The 25640-nt window shown below is 50.9% G+C and overlaps 1 protein-coding gene across 13 annotated transcripts in view; it reads right to left on the reverse strand.

The window, feature by feature from the left end:
- Positions 1-5323: 5323 nt before the first annotated feature.
- Positions 5324-25640, reverse strand: part of PTK2 (protein tyrosine kinase 2) — a 254549-nt gene continuing 234232 nt past the window's right edge. For 9 of the 13 annotated variants that reach the window (XM_073893261.1, XM_073893260.1, XM_025871182.2 and 6 more), the window contains 6 exons: positions 19560-19622; positions 16193-16232; positions 15747-15853; positions 11060-11215; positions 9806-9886; positions 5324-6592 (listed from right to left, as the gene is read on the reverse strand). In XM_073893261.1, the coding sequence (XP_073749362.1) occupies positions 6380-6592; positions 9806-9886; positions 11060-11215; positions 15747-15853; positions 16193-16232; positions 19560-19622 (660 nt within the window). In that variant the 3' untranslated portion in view covers positions 5324-6379. Of the gene's footprint in view, positions 6593-9805; positions 9887-11059; positions 11216-12372; positions 15854-16192; positions 16233-19559; positions 19623-25640 lie in introns of those variants that run through there. The other 4 variants (XM_073893259.1, XM_073893263.1, XM_073893264.1 and 1 more) reach the window with 4 other exon arrangements.

Consider the following 25640-nt stretch of genomic DNA (forward strand, 5'->3'; position numbering starts at 1 on the left):
TAGTGAGATGTGGTGTATGATCCCCGTGCACAGCCAGCTGCAGTGTATAACCACCCCCGTGCACAGCCGGCTGCAGTGCGTAACCACCCCCGTGCACAGTCGTTGTAGTGCATAATCCGTGGTGTGCAGTGAGCTGGCGTGCATAATCCCTGGCCACAGGCAGGGAGGAAGCTATTGTCAATTTGCCCCTAACCTAAGGGATCTCCCTTACAGCAGCATTTGTGAAAACATGTGAAACATGTAACCCTCACCAACAGACGCGCACTGCCGTGCAAAACGGCTACCATCCACACCACCTGTAGTCGTGCACAGAACATGGTCAAGGGCATTACACTGGGGTTCTGTTACAAATGAGGTCTGTGTATGCTCACCCCCCATCAACGTTGTTATTCAGGACGGTTCTCTCGTTGAAATTTCTCAGGTGAAAAGTACACCCACAGGGTCGGATGAGGCCAGGTGTTGCTTGCTCTGTATCTCAAGCCCAGAAAGATGAGTTAATTCTTGAAGGAAATGACATTGAACTTGTATCAAACTCAGCTGCTTTGATTCAGCCAGCCACAGCCAATAAAACCAAGGATATCAGAAAATTTTGGGGGTTGTCTATGCTCCTGGAAAGGAACAGTTCAGCAATCTGGTGAATAAGATCTAAGCTGTCTGGCCACAGAAACAGCAAGATGCTGGATGATTTTTCAGACTTTTTGTGATTTTTTATTTATTTTTAAAGATTTTATTTATTTGAGAGAGAGAGAGAGCCCAAGAGGGGGTAGGGTCAGAGGGAGAGGCAGACTCCCTGCTGAGCAGGGAGCCCGATGTGGGACTCGATCCCGGGACTCCAGGATCATGACCTGAGCCGAAGGCACTCGCTTAACCAACTGAGCCACCCAGGCAGCCCCAGACTTGTGATATTTTAAAGATGCAGTAAAAGCTGTATTGATTTGGGGGAAAAATGTCTTTTACTGGGCAAAGTTTAATACCAACTGATTGCATTATTCTTTCTTTTCAATCTAAAATATAATTTTTTTTAAAAGATTTTATTTATTTATTCATGAGAGACAGAGAGGCAGAGGGAGAAGCAGGCTCCCAAGGAGCAGGGAGCCCGATGTGGGACTCGATCCCAGGACTCTGGGATCGTGACCTGAGCCGAAGGCAGACGCTTAACCATCTGAGCCACCCAGGCGCCCTAAAATATAATTTTTAGGGGTGCTGGGTGTTTTAGCTGGATGAGTGTGTCTTGACTCTTGACCTCAACTCAGGGTCGTGAGTTCAAGCCCCACATTGGGCTCCATGCTGGGTGTGGAACCTAGTTTAAAAAATATGTATGTGTGTGTATATATCCCTAACTGGCTTTGAGCCCTGGGTTAATACTATTTGTCTGAAAATTTGTAAAGAAATTAAAATTCATAGAGACCGAAAGAGTGTGTGTTTGTCACACAATATTGGATATGCTTCTTCCTGTTTTCTCTGCAAATAAACACATTTGTTTTAGGCACTGAAATTAATACAGTAAAACCAGTGGGTTTCAGCAGTCTCTTCTACTTGATAAGGTTAATTACATTTCGAAACGGAAGCTTTAGCTAACAGGGCCCGCCTCTGTCACCGCACACAGGGGCACAAATCTGCGGGCCTTGTCAGGACACACCCAAGGCAGCTAGGAGGAGGGGACAGAGAATCAGACACAATGGGGTTCACCTAGGAGGGGTGTGAAGCCCCTTCTGCCTCCTGCAGATTCTGCCTGGAAAGTAGGACTTTCCCTCACCCTGAGGCGCACTCCCGTTTCTCAGAGAGTCAGTGAAACTCTGTGCTATCTCGTGAGGGGCTGAGGACCCGTGGTGACAGCTGTGAGGCTCCGTGCTGGCAGGGGGCTGCAGCGCTTACTCCTTCTCCGTGAACCCACAGGGGTGGGGCCTTCTCCGGCACCTTGGCTCTGACCTTGACCCTGTGTCCTTCGGTGTCTCCAGAGGCCCGTCTTCAAGAACAGGGCTGCAGAGGGTGCACCGCATCCCCGGGGAAGTCACGGCACATCTGTGAGGCTGCGTGGTAGCAGCGGGTGCACCCCACACTGCTCCGTGAAGCTACACCCTCTGGGGCACGGGGGTGGGATGGGGTGGGGTGGGGGGTGAGGGGGGCAACACTGAGTTCTGGAAACATCCACGAGAAAACTGCTCAGGTGCCCGCATGTAACTGGTTGTCCCTCCTGCACTCACGTCACCCAGGAAAATATGAAAAGCAGGCAAAAACTGAAAGCCAGCACTCCCTAGTCCATTTAAACTTTCATGAAGTCCTTGCAGTACTGGGCAGGGGGCGGGGGGGGAGGGGGGTGTTCCCTTGCTGCAAAGCTGCTGCCTTATTTAGGGACAGAAAACCAGCCAGTCCCACTAGATCCCCAGTGGGCTGCCTCGTCTTCTCCGGAGCGCACTCCGACGCACAGGATGCTGGGGGACACAAGCTGAGCTTTCTGCTCCACTTAACATCACCACTGGCCACGCCACCCTCGGAGCTGGGGGAAGAACGAGTAAGCAGAACCTCTGCCCCTGGATGGGCTCACACCAGCACGATGGAATATGCTGGCCACCCTGAACCTGAGAATGAGGAACCGTTAGGCAAACCCAAACAGGGCCATTGCCTAAAACTGGCCTGTATTCTTCAAAACCACAGTCCGAAGAGACAAAGGTGATTCAAGAGCAGCGGTGTGCAGGCACATGCTCAACAACGGGCTCCCGGGGGGAAAAGGCCACGAGTTGCAGTGTTTGCCTATTTCCATGGTGGAAATACCTCCCCTCCCCCGCCGGCCAATTTCAAGCTGCCCATGTGACCATGCCCATGCCACCGAACGCAGACACGGAAGAGATGCACGGAGCTTCCACCAGACACACACGACATACCCAACCCCGCGAGCTTACACAGCAGTAAGATGTAGTGGCAACAAGGAAGTGCTGACTTTTGTGTTTATCTTTGTCTTAAAATATGTGTATGTAATTTAATATCTAATAATGGCTGTGTTTCACAAAGAGCTTGCAAAATTCCTGGAAATCACCACCACCAAAGAAACAGGACAACTAAATGCAAGGCATTATTCCGGACTGGGTTTTGGATTTGGGGGAAAATGATATGAAAGACATTACTGATGGCTTGTATACTAGATAATGTTAAATTTTCTGAGTTTGATACTCATATTGTGTGCATGTAAATACATGTGCTTGCTCTCAGGAAATGCATGTTGAAGTATTTGGAGGTGGTACTAGTGTCCAGGGCCACTGTAAAGAAGAAGCCCAAATTGGAAATTTATTTTCTCCCAGTTCTGGAGGCCAGAGGTCCGAAATCCAGGTGTTGGAAGGTGCCTGGGGACTCTGAGGGAGAATCCACTTAAGAAAATGAACAGCCAGGCTCCAGAATGGGAGGAAATATATGGAAGACAAGTATCTGACGGAAAACTAGTATCCAGGACATGTAAGGAAGTCCTACCGCTAACAGACGCTAGACAGCTCAAATTCAAAAAAGGCAAAATACTTGGGCAGACACTTCACAAAACCGATCAGGAAGGGGCCGCAAGCACAGGGAGAGCTGCTCCACATCGCCGGACGCTGAGCAGCACCCGTGCAGGGGGGACCGTCCGCCCGCCCGCCGCCAACCTGACGGGAGGGGAGGACTGGTACGCGCGCCACTGGCCGGAATGCGCACGGGGCCGGCACACTGGAGACGGCTCGGCAGCCTTTAGTTCGGCTCAACATACACCTGCTATAAATTCCAGAAACACCACTAATAATGGGAACGTGTGCTGGCCACACACATGCCCACAGCAGCTTCGGGCCCGATGAAGTGACAACAGCTCCAAGGTGCCGCCAGCCGCAGATGCCCGGGGACCCTGGCTGTGACCCGCCATGCGGCGGGCTCTGTCAGAAGTACACGCAGCATGGACACCGCCAAACGTTACTGTGAATGCGCGTGGCACGGGCCCGGACGGCTTGACGTCTAGCGCTGGAGGCCAGGCCGGCACCTGGGACCAGGATGGGGCCGCGCGGCCAAGGGACCGCAGCGTCTCCCCGGCTCTGTGTGGCCCCTGGCTGGCTGAAGCACCTGCAGGTCACCCGGCTGTCTCCTCCCCGGGTTCTTACTGTGTGCGAACTAGATCTCCGTAAGCGGCCAGAAGACAGGGTGCCGCTACCCTTCTGGGGCACAAGCGCAATTCTGTTTCTGTCCGGGTGTCCGTGACAAGAGTGGGTTCCTTTGTGAAACACTAAGCTCCACGTGCATGGTGCCCTTTGCCCCACCTAAAGCACTCTTTAATTCAGATAATGTTAAATAGAAAACATGCAGCTGGAGGCAGAGGGTGAGGTTGTGCACAGGGGGACATGCACTTTAGTGCCGCTCCTGCCCAACAGGGACCGGCTTTCAAAGGCTGCACACGGATCGCCCACAGTTGTCACCCGCGGGAGAACACGGCTGAGTCACCGCACGGTCCTTCTGATGGCCCCTCGGTCCCCGGAGCCAGCCCACCACGCGCCGTGGCCACCTGTCCTCCAGCTCACGCGCTGACACAATGCTGTCCATGAGCAGCTGGCCTCTTCCCACAGCCAAAATGTCTACGCTCACAGGATGCACAAGACCCATCTGCAAATCTTCGTGCTAGAGGAGAGTCCAACCCCATGGCAGCTGGACCCCCCCGCCCGCAGGGACACGGGCCCACCAGCAAGGCCCTCTGTGGCGGGTGTGGCGGCATCACCACTTACCCTGGGCCCGGGGCTTGTTTCACCCAGCTCACTGCCGCAGGGGTGAGGAACTGGGACCCGAGAGGTCGCAGAACAGCGGCAAGTGAGAGAAAACTCAGAGGAACACCCCCTGGGCTTTTCTCAGAGGAAGTCAATGTCCTACAAGCACAGGAAGCATGGACTTCCATCCACAAGAGTATCTATGTATCTGGGGAACGTCCCCCTCCAGCTCCCCACTCGGGAGCTCAGCTCCCGGCTCTCCCCTGTCTGCTTACTCCTGCTCAGAGACTCCAGCGAGACCGGGGTGGGGAGGGGCTGGGGGGGCCGCATGCTAACAAACCCCCCAGTGAGAGATCCGGCTCCGGGCTGGTTCCTCGGGGCTGGAACGCTCTGGAGAACCCCCGGCTGTGGAGGGAATGGCTCACAGAGGAACTTCATTCCTATCTCGACTTGCATCTGGTAAGCAGAGACGGAATGAAAAGGCTAACCTGCCCCAGCCGTCCTCCTGCGGTAACATCCTTGACTTGCCTAGAAGGCAGAGAAAGAAGAGAAGCTGGTAATTATCGAGAGCTTAAATGGTTTAGAGGAACCAAAAGAAAAGATATTCCACCAAGAACTTTACTGGTAACACCTTTTTAATAGGTCAAAGTAACTGTACAGTTCATTATATTCTTCCTGAGAATAATTTATATCCCCCGACAAACTAAAGGGAGGGTATATTTTTCAAAATTATTTAACAGAATGGATGGTGTAACTGGACATCAAAAAGAAAACCCCATCTCTCTGCTTTGCTTAGTTCTCTCCTGGGAAGACAGACACAACAAAGGGTTAGTTAGCTCCAGTGGCTGCAGGATAGTCAACATGGCTTTAATCTTTCTTTATAAATTATATAAAACTGGAAAACAGGGATGGTTCCAGAACCTCTTCTCAATGCAGTTTGGAGGCGCTCTGGTACAAAGCATTTCTGCTTCCAAGAGAAATAACATTGCTACAAAAAACTGGCACATTATTCTGGTGAAAAAAGACAAAGTTTTAGTGTGTTCTATAGCTAGCTTCCAACCAGATCCTCACATGTCCGACAGGAGAGTAAAAGGCAGGAAAGACAAAAGGGTTGCTGTGTTTTTCTGAAAGGACTCAAGTCTTCAAAATATAGCTCTGATATTCTTTCTCTTAAAGTGGTGTTAGCATAGTACAACTCAGGAGTGTTCTCACAACAGAGACTCCAGTCTGGGCCATGGCTCTGCGGCACGCCAAAGAATTCTCAGCCCCTCGGGTTTCCCGGAATTCTCCGCCTCGTCTCCCTGTCTCCCAACATGCAGCCAAGCTGGTTCAGGATCCGCACGCCACCGCCTTGGCCATTTCCACGGAAACACACCCTAACTTGAACATGATCTGTTCTTCAGGATTCTTAAAAGCTTCTCACGAACAATTTTCATTCTCAGAAAAATGCCCCATTTTGGATCCTGGACTTTTCTGAACACTATGATTAAAAAAAAAAAAAAAAAAAAAGAAACAAAAAAACGAACTCAAATCAAATGTGGTTAAACTTATATGAAAGAGATTTTCAACCAGCTGTCAGTCAGAACCGTTGGCACGGTGAGTGCCGGCGGCCGAGGACCGCGGAGCCCCTCACTGCTGGTGGAACACGGGAGAACGTCCTCAGACAGCGCCCCTCAGTGTGGCCTCGTCGGTCCGAGCATCCGCAGCCTCGCTTGGTCAATGACATCGAGTAAGTTTTTGGCGTCCACGGCCAGGGCGTGAGCCGCGGTCAGCATTTGCTTTTTGTACTCCTGCTGGAGACTGGTCATGACGTACTGCTGGGCCAGTTTCATCTTGTTGATGAGCTCACCCAGGTCGGAGTTCAGCAGCTTCTGGGCCATCTCAATCTGGAAGGACAGGAGAGAGGTCAGGAGAGGCACGTTCCATCAGCTGTTCCTTGGGGGCCTCCAAGAGAAGAAACTTTCTTCCCCTTAGACAAATCTTCCACGCATCCCGCAGCCTTCTGCTCCTTCCACAAAAGCCCTCAGTGACTATTAACCTCAGGGACTGGTGGAGCTTTTGCTTCTTAAAAGAATCACAGTCTGGCAGAACCTCAGAGGCCACCCAGCCCAGAGCCCTCCCATCAGAGGGGACAGCTGGGGCAGATTTGCTCAGGTCCACCAGCCGGCCGGCTTCCAGTCAACACAGACACCTGGCTCTGGACTCACAACCATGGGTCAGGCCCCGCCTCCGCTGGGCAAGAGGCAACGCCCCTGGAATTGCTGGGAGGTGGGACCACGGGGGCAGAGCCGGAAGACGCTGCCCTGAGGACCAGCGCGCTTTGCCTGGGTGTCTCAGGACCTTTCTCGTCTGTTCACTCAACCGGTAATGACTTAGCACTCAGTCTTTTGATGATCACTGAGCACTCACACAGGAAGGACTCAGTGGTAGGGACGCAGGCGTCTGAACACACCTGCACTCATCCAGTGTGAAGCCCGCGTACAACCCCCTAGACCACACTGGGAAGAATCATACAACAGAAAGACAGCAATCCATTTGTTCTGAGAGGGTCAGACGACTTCACAGAGGAGAAGTCGTTTGAAATTGGCCTAGACTATAAAAGGAGGCTGGCCTCCTCTGAGGAGGGCCCCACGAGCCACGCCACGTGACCTCTGTCCTGCTGAACGTGCCAGTGGGGAGGCCGATGAGATTTTTAGGAAGGGGAACACCATCCTCCACAGAGGTGTTCTGGAAAGAGGGCTCTGGTGGCAGAGCGTGAACAGGGAAAGGAGGGGCGGGAAAACCAGAGGCAGAGAAGGGGGCTCCGAGGCTGTTGCGGGAACTGAGGGAAGAGGGGATGGTGACAGTGAGGGTGGAGGGGCCAGGCCCCGTTGTGACATGAGGATGCAGGCGGGAGGCTGCGTGTACGTGTGCGTGGGAGAGCGCGGTTCACAGGGGCAGCTGTGGCAAGTGTGTGCGGGTCCCACCGACTGTGGAAACAAACCGGGAGCAGCAGAATGTCCTGAGGAAGCGACGTCCAACAGGCAGCTGGTGACCCCAGCTCAGGGAGAGGTGCCACTGAAAGCACAGAGGTGGATGCATCAAATACCGGCTCTATGGACGTGGTGGAGACCCACCAGGGAGAAGCAGTGTTCTGTAAGACGTGACGTGGGTGTTTTATACCCATGCAGCCCCTTGGGGGACGGCCACACTCAGGGTAGCGGGGAAGAGGGGCGAGGATTGGGAGAGCATGGCTGCTGGTGGCCCCGGAGAAACTGCAGTAGAGAACTGGGGATGAGCTGGCCGGGAGGACAGGCTGCTCTCTGAGGTAGTACGAGGGGGACCGAGGAAGGGGGAGAAAGATCAAAGAAAGCTCCTCTCCTTTTAAAAAATCAGCGTAGATGGAGAGTTTACTTCAGGCTTTATCAGCTAAAGTAATAATTTAGAAATGGCCCTGCCAAAATATTTACTTGTCAGGATACCATTTTCTTGCCTCTGGCAAATGGAACTTTTCCACTTTTTGGCAAAGTTCTTACTCACTGTGGAAGACCAATTAAAGTCCCAATGAAGCAGAGGAACAAGCTAATGCCCTAACTGGCTAGAAATATAAAATTGCACTGTGCAGTCAGGCATTTTCCAAAATGATTTCGGTGGTTTCGTGCACGTGAACCGACACCCTTTACAAAGGAAGCGTGGATGGGGGCTGTGCCAGGCTCATCAAGACGGGCATCAGTGGGCCACTGTCCCGAGAAGCACTCAGCCCCACTCTCATCAGGAGGAAACCTCAATTGTTACAGAACATCCCTCAACCCCACTTTAGGAATACTGTCTAAGGTAAATGGCCATATTCTTCCAAAATACCGACGGCAGAAAGATGAAGTCTGAGGACCTGCTCCAGGCGGAAGCAGACTACCAAACAAACGGGCGTGTGGCCTCGGGCAGGACACACAGCCCTGCTGGCCTTGAACTAGAGGGTGAAACTACTGGATGTGACCACCCACGAGGACCGTGCGGGGGTGCTGACAGCCCAGCTGTCCAAACTCTCCAGGTGAGAGAACAGCCTCCTGATTGGAGATACAAATGGAAACAAGGCAGGCAGGAAGCATGACGCAGGCGACCTGCTCTCAAACGGTTCAGAGAAAGAGACGGCGGGTGTAGACAGCGACAGAGAATGTGGGAAATGTTAAAAGGCAGTGAAACTGGGTTAAGGATATTCAGGAATTCTCTGCATTATTCTTGTAACTTTTCTTTAAGTTTGACATCACTTCAAATAGAAGACTAGCACCCACTAGGCTGTAGGGCTAGAGAGACTAGGAAAGTGGGTGCGGGAGCTAGGAGAGAAGGGGAGAAGGGCAAGCAGAGCCAGGACTGTCACCAACTCCAAGGGATAAAGCTCTATGTGCACGTGCGGCCCGGGCAGCACATGCCCTGGAGACCGGGGAGCACCCCTTGGAGGTCAGGGCACATCTCTGGAGGTTGGGATGCACCCCTGGAGGAGGCTGGGGAGCACCTCTGGAAACTGGCATGGCTAGGAGCATTTTTGAAATAATGCAAGTGTGTCTGCTCATCTGTTAGTTCAACACATGATGCAAAATGGCCAAAAATGGCAAAAATGAGATTACTGCTGAGAGACAGGATTTTGGGTGAACTTTGATTCCTTAAAAAAAATTTAAAACACATGTATTAATTTAAAAGGCATTTTTTTTTATCACTGCTGTATGTGGAAAACCAGCGTCATTTGCAAACTATAATTTTTTCAAAAAAATTCAAGGGAGGAGGGCAGGCTCCTCCCGGCGCATTTCTGCGGTCCTTTGGCCTCAACCTGAGCTGGCGCTGAAGGACCTGGCCCGCACCCGGCTCTGCCCCCGCGCGCCCCGCCGCCGTCCCCACAGCCACCTGGCCTTCGGGCCCCGACCCCCTGGCCTGGGAGCTGGGAGCGGGAGCGTGGGATCTAACCAGCCCCAGTGGGTTCTGCTCCACACGGCCTCCCGGCAGGCACGCCACAACCACGGGCCTCCCTGGCTGGAAGGTCTTGACCTCAGAGCAGCGGGGGCACCACAGCCCCTGCCCGGGGCGCGTCCCACCACACTGTCTGCGCAGGAAGGGGCGCTGTGTCCTACCTCTCGGTGAGTGCTGGCTGGCAGGACTGGGAGGGTCTCGTCCACAGTGGCCAGTAACGTCCGCAGGGCCAGGCCGACTTCCTAGCAGACAAGACCACACCCGGGATCAGAGCACACAGAGAGCACGCTCCAGCAGCGACGCCTCCTCTCAGTTACGGGCTTGTCTCCTTTCCAACACTTCAAGGGCAATTTCTGTACTTCTTTCCTCAATACTGAGCCTGATCTGAAGTGATTAGGCTTTCCCCCAAAGACTGAGATCCCTGAACGCTCAGAATGTGATCTCTGATGGAAGATGAGGAAGGACATTCTGACACCTGCGACCGCGTGGACGAACCTCAGTGAGAGGAACCCGTCCCAAAAGGACAGATACAGCGGGACACCACTCCTCCTCTCCTCTGCAACCTGGAGTCCCCATGCTCACGGGCACAGGGAGTGGGTGGGGCACCAGGGGCTGGGGGAGGGGCGCTGCTGTTTAATGGGGACCGAGTGTCAGTTTTGCAAGGTGAGAGGAGTTTTGGACATTAGTTGTCTAACAATGTGAATGTCTTTAACACCACCGTAAGATTAACAGTGGCTGGGATGGTAAATTTTACGTTCTGTGTATTTTACCACACTTTAAAAAAGTGTGTTCAGGTATATGTTCCAGAAATACAGGCTTAAAGCAAAGCTTCATAGCACTCTTTGAACTGCAGAACCCCTCTGAGCTCGCGAATGCCAGTGTGCCCTGCTGGGGGGTGGCACCTAGCCTCCTTTCTCGCAGAGCTTCTGGTACTCTCTTCCAGGACACCACGCCCCCAGACACAGCTTGGCAAGGTTAGGCTAGTGCAGAATATTTTCATTTCTATCTTTTCACCTTATTAAAAAAGATTTTGTGAGCACCCACATACCCACCCCGGAAGAAAACAGCACAGATAAAGCCCCCATCGTCCCTCTCCACAATGGCCCCTCCCCCAGGGCAGCGTCTGAAGGTCAAGTGCTCTCCGTATGTGCAGGTGCTCCTGCAGCAGAGCCGCGTGTCCCCAAGCCGCGCACAGCAAGAGGTCTGCATGCTTTCAAACTTCACAGAAATGACATCACACCATAAGCTCGTGTGATGCCACTTTGCAGCTTGGTTTTTCATGCAAGACGGTGAGTGAGCAGTGGCTGTTAAAGCCTGTGCTGCTCCAAGTCCGACACACCGGGTCGGACTCTGAGGGGCACCGCGGCACCCACGGGTCTAAGAACATTTCCTCCTGGCGGAGGGCTGGGTTTTACCTTCACCATGGGAACGTACTCCTCTGGCGGGGCCGGCTGGATCTTGCTGGACATCTCGATGACAGCCTTCACCAGGCCCGTCACATTCTCGTACACCCTGTCGTTGGACCGGTCCAGGTTGGCAGTGGGTGGGGGGCTGATTTCCTGGGGCTGAAGCTGCAACACAGAAGCCGTTATGCCCCCAGCCCCCACAAGGGGGCGGCACCTCACCGCAGCTAAGTTACAGAGGGTCTTTAAAAGAGATCAAAGTGGATCACAATTGATTGGCTTGTCTGCATGGCTACAGCTCAGTTGGAGGATGACAGTCAAGTAATTCATCCAAGTGACAAGTGAACGAGGCAATCATTTTTTGTAACTTTGAGCTCAGTTAAAGGAAAGGAAGTGGAATCATACCCATGATGCTAAAAGCCCCAGATTCTTTCAGAGTAGTGATTTGACGCCCCCCACCAAATCATTCACCAAGATTAAGAATTCATGTGTTCTATGTCTCTCTGAGGATTTCATGGGAAGCTGGATATAGGGGGTCAAACATTCTATGTTAAGACTCTAAGAATTCCTGCTTAGTCTGGCTCCTGCCGTCAGAACTGTATGGCTCAGCGTGGCTGCCTCCAGACCACTTCACAGACACGTGTGTCCCCTTTACGACTGGAACAAGCGGACAGACACGAGTCTCGTGAAGTGGACCCCGTCTGCTTGCACCATGCTGCGGCAGTGAGGGCCGTGGCGGTGGCGCCAGGAGCCCCGAGGTGCACATGCCACTGGCCGGGCCTCGGCTCCTCACGTGGCCATCGGGGTGAGGGGGACCTGAAGGAGCTCTTGGGCACAGGCCCTCCCCAGTGCCCGGGCACAGAGACACCGATGAATGTTACTTGCGAGAAGGCAAGCGAGCGCAGGGCCTGCGGAACATGTCCAACAGCATTTGAAAGTTCACATGGGTAACACCAGGCACAGAAAGGGCCGTGTGTGTCTACTTTAAGAAAACTAAAGCGCAGTACATAATCACAGCTGCCTGCTGATGGGTCTGCTGCCAGCGCTCAGTCGAAACCTCTAGATGCCCATTCTGAACCTTCGGGCTGACTCTGTCTGAGGAACCGGGAGCCCAGTGTTCAAGTCTGGTGCGAGACAGCCACGGACAGGAATAGTTCAGTCCCTGCAAAGATGTTCATGCCTCACTCTCTGGCAGATAAAGACCTTGTCTCTGGTGATAAGCCAAGCAAAAGTGCCCTCCCCAGGCTCCCTGATTTCTGCTCGAGTCACATGCAGAGCGCTAAGAGTGAAGGAGCAGGACAGACACACAGACACAATGTGCTTACCCTCCATGGCTATTGTTGAACGGGAGGTGAGGAAAAGTTAGAGAAATTTATCAGAGAAGGGGAAAAAAGAAAAACAGTATTAATAAAGGCAGCAGACAAAACCCCCACAAAAACACACGAGCAGAACCAAAAGGAACGAGTTTGAAGCCTGCCTAGGAGCCAGCCCCCGGTTCCCTGGTCATCCAGGCACAACAGCTGGGCCATTGGTCCAGGGTGCTGGCGCACTCGGCAAGGAGGCCTGCCACGTGCCATGCTTGTTTTCATGAAGTAAATGAGGAAAACAACACGCAAAGCCAGAGAGGGACAACCTGGCAGCCATGCGAGTAGCAAAGCATTAGGGGTCCTCAGAAAGAAGAGGTCTTGAAATGTGCTTGACACCCCTGAGAACTGCCCACCGGGCTTCTGGGCCACTGAGACTGTCCGGCCCCGGCACCCCGTGCCCAGCCCCCAACGTCCCTGGAAACAGGCTTTGCCGTTCGCTCTCCACCATGATCAAGATCCCCGGCTTGGGGCTGGTTGTAAAGACATCAGGAGCTTATTTTAAAAACAAAAACAAAACAAAACTAAACAAACAAACAACAAATCCTTCTTTTGAGCCAAGTCTTAGGCTGCAGGCTCCTTTATTTTAAACTTAGAAGTTTTATTTAGTGCTCTTTCCCCCACAGCTTACACCAAGGTCACCCTACTCCTATTTAACTTAAAAGACTAAGTTAATTGGGAAAAGGTGGTTATCTTGCCCCTCAGTTATGTCTGAAACAGGTGCACCCTGTGGTATAGAAGTTCAGCAGAATCTTCAATTTCAAGGCCCAACCTTCCACAGTGTTTTCCCTGCATTAGAAAGAGGGAGATCACTTCAAGAGAGGACATCCCTGCCTCTTCCCTTCTGCACCGAGAGTCACACGCGGCCCTGCGATGAGCTCGGCAGATGTGCCACTTCAGACTGGATCAACATAAAGGCGCAGCTTCCGCAACAGGTGCCACAGGCGGGACTCCATCAGGAAGAACCGCGGCCATTCTGGACTCCAGCAGGCAAAGGCTGCTTTATCCTAAACTATTTAAAGCTTCTGTTCTTCTGTATGTGCCCTGTGCCCAATCAAGGCGGGTCACAGAAGCACGGTCCCTGTGCCTCCAGCCACCATGCACAGTAACGCACCCAAAGCCAAAGCTTTGCTGCTGGTTTCCTAGTTTCTGGGGCCAACTTGGAGGTTCCTTGGCAGACAGTTGGGATAAAGCACCACTCCCCAGAGACATACACAATTCCAACCACTGAGGTGGGTGCTTCAAGCTCAAATAATCCAGAATCGAAACAAAGCCACCAAAGGAGAAACTGAGATGGATTTTGGATTAAATGTTGTCTGGATGAGTTCCATTAGTTACACCCAGCAATAAGCATTTCTGTATTAAGACAGCATTGTTCTTTTAGGCTGGATTCAGTAACCTCTACTGAACAGGCGGATAAGGAAGAACTAGAGACATATACTTCATATTTATTTATTTTTTTAAGTAGGCTCCATGCCCAGCACAGAGCCCAATGAACTCACGATCCTGAGATTAAGACCCTGAGATCAAGAGTCAGACACGTAACGGCTGAGTCACCCAAGCACCCCTACTTCATTATTAAATCTTTACTTAATGCATTTTAGGTAAGCATGCTATATCCATCATGATTTCTACTTGCCTAACACCCTCTTTAAGGGTATTTTTCAATTATAGTCATTCACGTTATTACAAATGTAAAGGCAAACGTGGGAATTCTGAGCTGGTATCTGAGCTCCTTCTCAAGTTGGTTTTTCCTTGTAATACAAGCCATTTTGGAAAGTTTCCTCTTGTGGCTCATGTAAATGACAAACTTCATTAACCTAATTTCTCCTTCTTCCCTTTTTAAATTTATGTCAAGAAACCACATTAGGAAGGGCCGTGTCCCCCTTCGCTCTTCCTCAGAGAATACCCTGTGCAGTGCCCCTGAGCTGGGGGGGGTGGGCACCGGATGCCAAGCCCCGGGCCCAGCTCCAGGACCAGCGCTCTGGTTTCTGGGGGCTGACCACCAGCCCTCAGAGCTGGGGTGCCTCTGACCTAGTGGTGCCTGAGCTACATCCCTCAGGGGGCAGGCGGGGCCAGCCAGGGTCAGCCCGTTCACTCCCTGCTCACTGGCCCTCTGGGCTGGAGATGGCATTTTCTCTGCCGAGGGCTTCCTCTCTTCTCTCTGGGAATCAGCCCAGCCTACTGGCTAAATGCTGGCTCAGCTGGGGAGCCTGTAACCTTGAATACGACCTTTAACCTCTGTGAACCTTGCCGTGTCATATGAAAAGTAGAAACAATACTACCACCACCAATCCTGTGAGGCTGATGTGAGGACAGGCTCTGTCACAGCACATGGCTCAGGGAGGGCAAGCCAGAGGGTGGTTATTTGTGAAACGAAGTTTCTCTTAACTGATAACATAGTTACCAGGTTCTAAGATCCCACCCACTGCAGGAGGCACCTTTTTAATGTTCCTCTAAGGAAAAAAAAAGCTGCCAATTAAACCAACACATCACCCTGATTTTCGAGATGTTAAAATGTACAAAAAAGGTGTATCAGAATTAAGAAACAAGACATATTTTGAGAGATGACTGATGTCTCATGGAAAATAGAGATCCTCTCATTAAATGGGCACAAGAGAGAAGGAGAACCCTTGCCTTTGCTTCTTGTGAGAGGAGAGCTGCTTCCAAGGGGCCCAGAGGCCAACGCGGCAGGGTCTGGTGGAGGCCAGGGACGGAGGCCGGGGACGGGGGTGGTCAGGAGCCCTGACGGCCCCCCTCACACGTAGCAGGGCAGGCTGTGCGTGCAGCGCTCCTGAGCCAAGGAGAAGCTGGGGCTGTCAGCACCTGAGCCACACGCTCCCCTCCTCCGAGGGCTGGTTCCACGCAGCCCACGCCACTTTACAACAAATGCAGTCCTCGCCCCAGGTGGAAAACGGTGACAGTTTTCCACTAAAGCCATACCGACACACTTAAGAGACGGTGAACCCGCAGAAGGGTTCCCTTTCCCCAGGCATCCTGGTTTAATTAACGTTTAAAACCAGAAGCCATCCCAGCACTGCAGTCCCAAGAAACATTCTGCGTGATAAGAGAAAAGCCTTTATCTAGGAACTCAGGCTCTGACTGAGGCCCGACTTTATCATGTGAGAGAAAACCAGACGAGACAGGCTCCTGTCAAGCTTGCTCCAGGCTCTCGGGAGGGGTGCAGAGCCCTACCAAACGGACGCCTGGGGCCCACAGCAGCACCACTCCGCTCATTCCGTCTTCAGCACTGACTCCACTTCAAGTTCCTGATCACCAACCCCGAAGCGAAAGGCCCCACAAAGCCCTGAGCAGAGCTCGGCTCAGATGCCCACCTTGACGCCCTCGTTGTAACTGTCCCCGGGGCTGCTGAGGCTGGCGAGGCTGCCCAGGTGACCGGGGGCCCCAGGCCGTGGCGGTTTCTTTGGCGGAGCTGCAGGATCTGGTAAATGGGGAGGAGTCCCGTTAGGTGAGGCAGGGTAATACACCGAACAGAAGCCCCCAGATAACACCTGGCACGGAGTCACATTGCTACAATGTACACTTATCTTGGAGCGCGCATCCTACCGAGGCGCTCCTGATGCATTACAGCCATATGTTCTGTTCCCTAATATTGCAGTCATCGGCTGAATTTGGTAAACATCACACTTGCTTTGGTCCGTAGAGGAAAAAGTGTTCAAAAATCATGAGGTATTCCAAAGCTCAAAAACTCTGTACACTTAAAACTTGCTCCCTCTAAATTATAAAAACTTCTTGACAGATAATTCATTTCTTCACTTACCTGGTTTCCCCACAGGCTGATATATGTGTTGGTTTCCAGTCTGTGGGAAAACAAAAGCTCCGTCACCAGCGTTCACTACAGGCCACGGCCTTCCCTCTCTCCCTCCCCCTCTGTCCCCTTGAACTTCTGTGCGAAGTGCTGGGTTCAAAGACCAACGCGATGGGGGGCTGCCTTCAAGGCCTAATTGGGGGCGGGGGGCTTACAAACAGCCAGATTGCCAGCAGGTGTGGGAAAAGGGCTGTGAGGGGGCAAGCGAGGGACGGGACGGGAACAGGGACGGGAGCCCTCACAGCCAATGAGAATTTCCTTCTAAAACAATGACATCCATGGATGCCCCCAGTGCACCTTCCAGGAGTGTGAAATCCGGGCCTCCGCAGCGTCTGGGTCCTGTGCTCAGAAGCTGCCTCACAGCCTCCCGGATGTTCTCCTCACAGGGACGGGTACAGGCGGGGACAGTGACAGCGGGAGAGTCTGTGGCACCGGGCTATTGGGTATGCCTGTGCTGTCACTGTCACCCGAAGCCCTTGTGTGTCAGGATGCGCTGCTACAGCTCCATCCATTCGGGACCAAGCCACAGGCCCGGCCAACAAGCCGACCGCAAGCCCAGAATTTCCACCCCGGGGACAGGACAAAAGACTGTCCCACTGAAGGCCAGCCTGCCGCGGGCTGTCACAGCTGCGGTCCCACGGCAAACAACCTACCCTGGGATAGCTAAACGAAACTTAGTCTTTTTAGAACCACATTCTACTTCTGAAGAGACTTACCTTGCTTAATTTAAAATAATAAACTAATTTAAAAAATATATTTTAAGGTGCTTTACTTTCTGCTGTAAAGAGATCTACCGCTGTGAAATGCACAATGAAAACGGTTCCTCTCCCGGAAACACACCTACTGCCAACACGCTGTTTCACAGCCCATCTGAAAGGCTCCCGAACCTGCAGAGCTGGGGACGAGGGCTCCTTCACAGCTGACTCTGCAGCCCTTCACCGTCAACCTAGCGTGTACTATTATTACTGTTACGGAACACCTGCTTTGTTCTGGGCACAGAACCCCCCCCCCCCCGCCCCGCCCCGGGGAGTGGCCGGGGTAACACAGACAGCGAGAGAGACAGTAACAGCAGGTACACACAACAGCACATCGCCAAGGCCGCCGGAAAAGGGACATGGGGGTGGAGTGGGCGGGGAGGACACGGCAGGTCTCAGTGGGAAGATCAGGCCTTCTGAGAACGTGACCTTTGCACACGTTGGGTGGGGGAAGCCATGAAGAAATCTGGGAGGAGAGCGGCCCAGAGACAGGGCATCCCCCGGGAGGGGCAGATAGCATGGGAGGGACCAGGCGGCCAGGGCAGCTGGAGGATGAGTGTGTAAAACAGCAGGAAACATGGCCAAAACTCTAAAAGCGGACATAGTCTGTGAGCTGTGTTGTGTTCACTGATCCAGGCAGTAAAATACATACATTTAACAAGAACTTAAAACACAAAGAATTTTCTGGTTGATACCCAGGTTACAAGAAAACTCAATTAACTAGAAAATTCTAAGAACATTCTGGATTAATTCAGCAAAAGTATGTATAATGTACTGTGTTAGGCCATTCCACAGGTCGCTCTGGGAGGGAAGGCGTGGAAAAGTCCCTGCTTTCAGAAGTCTGATGGACGAGCATGTGGTCAGGCTGCGTTCTGGTTCTGCGGCAAATCTAGCTATGGACCCTGGGCCTTGGAGAAGATTGTAGATTTTAAGTAGGCATGAGCTAGTGAACGAACACTAATAACTGCATACTGGAAACTGACCCCATCAACTTGCATAAAAGTAAAAACCATTCGGATTTTCAAAATAACATACAAGTTGACATCATGTTCATCTTGTGACGACACCCCTGTATTAGGCATATGTATTAGGAACATCATCAGCCTCAGTTAACGAACTGGAAAACCAAAGCCCCAAACAGTTGAATGACTTCTCCCTGAAGCCACGGCACATTTTCCAAAAGTGTTAATTTGGAGCATTTCAAGAAGTGGGCCAAATCAGATTGTTATCTAAATTTAGCAAAGAACAGAAGAGGGAAAGGCAGAATGCTCACGGTGTGTTACCGGACTTCCGGAAGGAAGCGGCCACAACCTAAACCACATCCCTTGCAGTGAGCGAGTGCAGTCTGGCATCTGGCACCGTGACGGGTCACCTTGAGCAAGTTTTCTACAAGCCTCAGTTTACCCCTTCGAGGGGTGTGGATGACAACAGGCCTGACTTGACAGGAGTGCTGGGGTCTTAGGGAGGTGGTATGAGGACAGCACTCAGCATAGCACCTTGTAGCACTAAGTACCTTCTCATCAGTAATAAGCGCTCTCACTGTTGCCGAGGCCTGGGTGACAAGGTTGCAAGAGGACCTGTCCCGCGTCGTCTGCTCCACAGAAGAACCCTTCTATCCATGTCTAATCCACTCCCCGATTCTCTCATTCCACGTGCTTTCTGGGGGCCTGTTATGTGCCACCTACTGGAACACACATGATTTCCCTTTTCTAATAAAGTATCCTAGTAGTGGTGCTCTGAATAGCCAGTCCCTTGACTACGGTTTACCTTCACTCTGATGCTCAGTCTTACCATGGTGGCTCACCATGCTGGTGACCGAGCACATCTTCCAGGGGCCAGATCTCAGGGGCAGCTGGATTTCACAGTACAGATTAGAGAAAACCCCTGGTAGGCCATTCCATACCATGCATCTTGGAGTGGGATGATGACCCAGTCTTGTGTATGCACGCATGTGTGTTTGGAAGTAAATCCAGAAGCCTTATTAGGGCTTTATCTCCATTGGTCTGCTACCTGGCAGGCACTGGTTTCTCTTCTGTACTGGGAACTTCATCTCATGTTCAGAGAAATCTGCTTTTATTTCACTCAGACATCTGCTGATGGAAATCTTAATAAAACGATTTAAACTATTCTCCCTAAAAGATTAGAGAATATTTCTCGCATGCTTTAAACATATTTGGAATAACCATAAACTAGCTCTTTAAAGAGAATTTCAGGCATTTCACCCTACAACACACAGAAGAAAAAAAAAATCTTGGACAAGTTTCCTGTAATTGTAGCAACTCATAAGCAGGCACTAAGAGTGCAGACATGTAGCAAAGGACAGTGGACATGTGTCAACAGTATTTTCTGTAGAGCACAGAGCTGCTAGAGCTGCTACTATGAAGCTGTGTGAGTAAGGGGGGGCGACCAGTGCCGGGTTGTGCACTGCAGCTTCTGATGATCTTGGCCGATCGGATTCCTGTGTTCCATGCTATGAAGATTAGCGAGTGTGGGTATCTTACGACACAAAGTGACAGCCTACATCTGTCCTGGCAAGTCCTGGCAAGAACTGGGCAGCTGCTTACCGGACCCTGGAGACTTCCATCCTCCCTGTCGATACTGCCTCGAGAGAGCCGCACGTCAGGTTTCTAAAGCAAAGAAAACAAAACCAGACAGTTCCATTCCTGGTTTGAAAATCATGGACATATTAAGTTCCTTCCTCATACGACACGAGTTTCTTCTAAACAGAGAATTCCACCCCAGGGTGAAAAAGAGCAGGTACCCAAGCCTGCTTCCTGGCAGAGGAAGGCTCGTATGTACTTGGCTGTAATTGCCGAAGCAGCAAATAGTCCAATTACACGCCACCCCTTTTCCCCACCCAGTGCATCCACCATGCAGAAGCCATACAGATAAATCTGGATTTACTATAAAGTATGCAAATTTCACTAATCCCACAATAGGCAAAGGAGATTACATGTCATCATGGTTCAGAGCGTGTTCAAAGGTCTGTTCCTCATGAAGTCCAGTACATGCAATGGCCTCCCGCCTGCTTGATACCCGCCCTGCAGCCACGCTGACTCCTGCCTCCCCTTGCCTCTGCACTCTGGCCACAGACCCCTTCTCAGGGTGCACTTCCTACAGCCTCTCCAGACAGGACTGCTCCTTTCTTGGTCTTTGCCAGTCTGCTGTATCTTACAGAGATCCTCTCTGTGGCAGGAATCATGCAGTAATTACTTCCCTCATTCGACAGAGAACGTCTTGATGTCTGATTTTTCTTTGTTCACCCTACACCTGCAAGGGCCCGGCGCTGAGCACTGAGGACAGAACCCGTAAGCACTTGTGGGTGGCAGGGCCGGGGTGGTGGTGAGAAAGAAATGAGCTTTGTCTCTCCACCTTCTTATAAATGTATGTTTACAAAAATGAAACCATGCCATATAATTTTATAACCTTTATGTAACATTATATAGTAGAAATTGGTCAAAACCATGTTAAAAGTTGCAAGCCTCCCTCAACATGAAGGCTGTCATAAAAAGAAACCGACAGTGAGGCGAATGGGCTCTGGCATCAGGTGGCCTGGGTTCAGGTCTGGCTCCAACCCTTTCAAAGCTGCGTGACCTTGGCCTCAATTTCTTCAGCTTCAAAACAGGGCAGTTATAGTACCCGCTGTGCAGGCCTGATGGGAGGATTAAATGAATGAATACTGCAAAGTACTAGATCAGTGCCACAGGATGTCATGTAAAAGAAATAGTTCTGTCTGTTGAATGGTGGGGCCATTTTCAAAATTTCGATTGTATAAATAGGTTGTTGGTGAAGACTTCTGTATAGAAATGTTTGATTAAATCCCTGATTATTTCCCTAGGACAGAGTTCTAAGATGGAATTGCTGAGTCAGAGGGTTTGAACATTTGAAAAATCCTGGGTATAAGCTGCCCAACTGCTGGGCAGTCTGGATTTACTTCTGTCAGTAGGCTCTCTCTGGGCCCTACACCACTGCACTGCCATTTAAAACTTAGCCAATTCAATAAACAAAATACTCTATCAATCTGCCCTCCTTTCCTAAACAATAGAACCCTTCCACTTCTCACTGGATGCTGGGCCCCATGAGGACAGAGGCCATGGGCTGTCAGCTTCCCCCACTATCTCCATGACTTGGGAGAAACAGGACACACAGGTGGGAGGCAATGAAGCGTCTGCATGATTGACTGTGAACAGTGGCCATGCCCCTTGGACAAGGCATTTAACCTCTCCAAACCCATTTCTCAGCTGGAAAAGGGGTAGGCCGCCCCATACACTGACTAAAAGGATTAAATATGTGCTTGGAACAGTCATGTGCATATCAGACATTTAGTAAATACTTGCTCAAGGATGCTGTAATAAAACACAAGGTAGAAAAGAGGTTTCACAGATGAGGAACTCCAAGCTCAGAAGGCAGAATTACAGGTACAACCCAGATATTGCAGGTTTGCTCCAGATGCCACAGGAAAGCAAGTATCACAGTAAAGCGAGTCAAATGAATGTTTGGTTTTCTGGTAGTGATCAAAGTTACATTTACACTATACTCTAGTCAATTAAGCCTGCAGGAGCCTTATGTCTAAAGCACAATGTACCTACTTGAATTAAAAGATACTTCGTTGCTAAAAAAAATACTAACCACATTGGCTGACTCTTCCTTTCGCTGAACAGTCTCTGTCTATAGCCTATGAGGCTGTTTGACAGCATTTCACCCACAGAACTTCCTCCAAAACTGGCGCTCGTCCTCTCAAACCCTGCTGCCGCCTTACTAACGAGGGCCATGGAATATTCTAGATCTTCTGTTCTCATTTCCCGTCTTCACAGCTTCCATCTCAGGAAAGCACATGTTCTTTGCTCCTCCCGAGGGACACCTCCGCATCCGTTCGTTCTAGCCCAAGATCGCAGCAATGCGGTCCCGGTTCCGGCTCCACTTGGGATTCTGGCTTTCCTGCTGTTGGCACCACATCTGCGGGGACGTCCTCCACTGACGTCCTGAGCCCTCCATCATCCACGAGGCTTGGATCCACTTCTTCCAAACTCCTGTTACTGTTGACATCTTGACCTCTTCCCGTGAATCACGAATGTTCTTCACGGCATCTAGAATGACGAATCCTTTCCAGAAGGCTTTCGGTTGGCTTTGCCCAGATCCATCAGAGGAATCCCTATCCATGGCCGCTATCGCCTCCTTAAATAATAAGACTTGACAGTCAAAACTACTCCTTGATCCACCGGCTACAGAACGGATATTGTTAGCAGGTGTGAAAACAACACAAATCTCGTCGTCCATCTTCAGCAGAGCTCCTGGGTAACCAGGTGCATTGTCAGTGAGCAGTCATATTTTGAAAGGAATCTTTTTTTCTGAGCAGGTCTCAAGGGTGGGCTTAAAATATTCAGTAAATCATGTTGTAAACAGAGGATGGTCGTCCAGGCTTTCCTGTCCCACTGATGGAGCTGAGGCAGAGTAGATTAAGCATGATTCCCAAGGGCCCTAGGACTTCCAGAATGGCCACTGAGCACTGGCTTCATCTGACAGGCACCAGCTGCACGAGCCCCTATCAAGGGAGTCAGCCTGTCCTTTGCAGCTTTAAAGCCAGGCATTGACCTCTCCTCTCCAGCTGTGAAAGTCCTAGATGGCGTCTCCTTCCAGTAGAAGGGCGTTTCGCCTACACTGAGAGTCTGTTGCTTAGTGCAGCCGCCTTCGTGAATGATCTGAGCTCGACCTTCTGGAGAACTCGAGGCAGCTCCTACGTCAGCACTTGCATGGCATGGAGACGTCCTTCCTTCAACCTCACGAACCGCTCTTGGCTTACAGCTGGTCTCCTGCAGCTTCCTCACCTCCCCCAGCCTTCACGGAATTGAAGAGAGTGCGGGCCTTGCTCTGGGTGAGGCTTCGGTTTAAGAGAACGCTGGGGCTGGTGTGATCTCCTGTTCCCGACCAGTGAAACGCTCTCCATGTCGGCAACAAGGCTGTTTCGCTTTCTTACCGTTCGTGTGTTCCCTGGACAAGCATGTATGATTTCCTTCCAGAGCTTCTCCCTCGTGTTCACAGAGTGGCTGTGCGGTGCCAGAGGCCTGGCTTTCTGCCTGTCTGGGCTTCTGACATGTCTTCTCACTACGCTTGATCATTTCTAGCTTTCGATTTAAAGTGAGATGTATGACTTTTCCTTTCACCTGAGTGACCGAGAGGTCACTGCAGGGTTATTAGCTGACCTAATTTCAATAGTGTTGTGTCTTAGGGAATAGGGCTGCCTGAGGAGGGAGAGAGAGATGGGGGAACGGCCAGTTGCTGGAGCGGCCAGCACACAGACGTTTATTAAGTTCACCATCTTCTTTGGGTGCGGCTTATGGCACCACAAAACAATTACAATTGTAACCTCAAAGATCACAGATCACGGATCATCACAATAAATCTAATACTGATGAAAAAGTTTGAAGTACTGTGAGAACTACCAAAATATGACACAGACATGAAGTGAGCAAAATGCTGTTGGCAAAATGGCACCAACAGACCTGCTCAATGCAGGGTTTGCCACAAACCTCCAGTACGTAAAGAACACACAATGTCCGTGATGTGCAATAAAATGAGGTATGCCTGTAGCTGCCTGAAGCAACATGAGGTGCATTCAATCAGGCAATAACTATTTAGTGAGTACTCCTAAGTGTAGGAAATAGACATTTTTAAAAGTACATTAGTTTATTTATTTCTGGAAGCTCTATGCCCAATGTGGGGCTCGAACCCCTGACCTAGAGATCAAGCATGTTCTTCTGCATGAGCCAGCCAGGCGCTCTTACCTGTAGGAAATACTTTATTTACTTTTTTACTTAAACAAAAGCAAATGACACTTACTGTTTGCTTATAGAATTAGGTGCTGTGTTTAATGTATTTACATGAATTATCTACTTATATTTCCATATAAACCACATGAAATGACTTATTTTTCCTCATGCACAGTAATTCCCTCATGTTAAAACTTTCCCCAGGACAGGATTTCCAATTCTAAAATGAGAAAGCCTGTCTATAGAAAGTCCACTTGTGTTCTGTGAATGGAAATATTTAAGTTTTTCCCTCACATGGCCGACACAGTCTGAGAGATGAGTGCCAACTTGGGGAACTCAACAGAGCCAGTCAGCCCGTCAGAGAAGGGGTTCTGTTACTGGTTCTGCTCCTGGGTGAAGCTAAATTCTCCCGCTTCCTTCTTACAAAATATTCTAGATTTGAAGATAGTAATGTGAAAAGAAGAAATTTATATTTGAAATCTTACACAAATAGATCACAAACATAAAAAATGTTTGGGGCTATTTGATTATTTCCCCCATCAGGTATGCCTTCTCCCTCCCTCCCTTTTTTATGCAGGTATAACATGTACAATAAAGTGCACCAATCTTAAGTGTACGAGCTCAGTGCATTTTTAGAAATGTGTGCACCCACCTAACAGCAGCCTACCCAGCAGGCTCCAGTTGAGACCTGACCCCGCCTCACGGAGGGGACTGATCCTGACCGCCACCTCCAAGAGCTCTCACAAGTGGACTGCATAATGTGCACGGCCCTGTGTCTGGCGTCTTTGGCGGACATTATCTCTGTAAGCCCCGTCCCTGCGGATGTGTGCAGGGGTTTGCCCATTTTTACTGTCGTGCAGTAGCCCACTGTATGAGTTGGATCTGTTCTGTAGGAACGGGTTATTTCCAGTTCCTGGTACCAAAAAGAAACACGGCTGTGAGCACTGTGCTACGTGTGGGCATGCGCACCGTGTCCTCGTGCGCAGCAGGTGAGGGCTGACAGCCCTGTTTCAGGTTCTGGGGACACAGCAACCAACAGTTGCCGTGTGGTCTCTATGCTCGTGTGCCATCCCTCTAGAAAACTTCAAACACGAGGCTTTCCACTCAATGTCCCTTCTCCTTGAATATGGCAGATGCAAGGAACAAGGGGGGCTGCGGCCGGGTTCAGCAGGAAAGGGCCAGAGAAGTCCTGTGGTCTTGTCCTTGCAAGCTCCCTGCCCGGCACTCAGCCTTCCTTCAGGCTGACTGGGTCTGTGTGAGAGGAGAAACAGCTCTAACATTCATTTCCGTTTTCAGAACACAAAGTGGGCTTCATATAGACAAGACTTCCTCATTATAAAATGAAAATCCTGTCTTTAGCACAACGTTAGAAGACTCCTGTGCGCGCTGCGCTGTAAGGAAAAGAAACGGGCACCAAAGTCAGTCTGTCTGTCTGTAAGCAGTGCCCGGTAGGAAGGACAGTGCTCTGAACAGACTGAGGGGCCAGCCAGTGTGGGAGAGCTCAAGAGGCGGGGGTTCACCAGCACGCAGCCGTCTCAGAGCACTGGTGAGTGGGCCTGGGAGCTGGTCCACCACAAGGAACAAGTGCCGTAGGTCAGGTCCATGTGGCCTCAGGCAAGCGCCAGTGTGGGGACAACGTGAGGGAGTCCCGACTCCCCAAAGTACTCAAGAAAAGCTAGCAGCTGTAACTAACAAGTCACCACACTCGGTGTGAGTCCTAACAACAGATTACATCAACAGCTGTTGATTCCCATCTTTTAGAAAAAATTGGGGCAATATTCCTGACAAAGCAACTTGGAAGTTAATTTTCCCAACAAGAATATAGCTCCTCTATCAGGGTGCCCAAGCTCTCCCCGCGGAAGGGAGCAGCAGTGCTCT

This window comes from Callorhinus ursinus, unplaced genomic scaffold (assembly GCF_003265705.2).
Source record: "Callorhinus ursinus isolate GAN/ISIS: 27379988/994484 unplaced genomic scaffold, GSC_fseal_2.0 scaffold5, whole genome shotgun sequence".
Classification (NCBI taxonomy): Eukaryota; Metazoa; Chordata; class Mammalia; order Carnivora; family Otariidae; genus Callorhinus; species Callorhinus ursinus.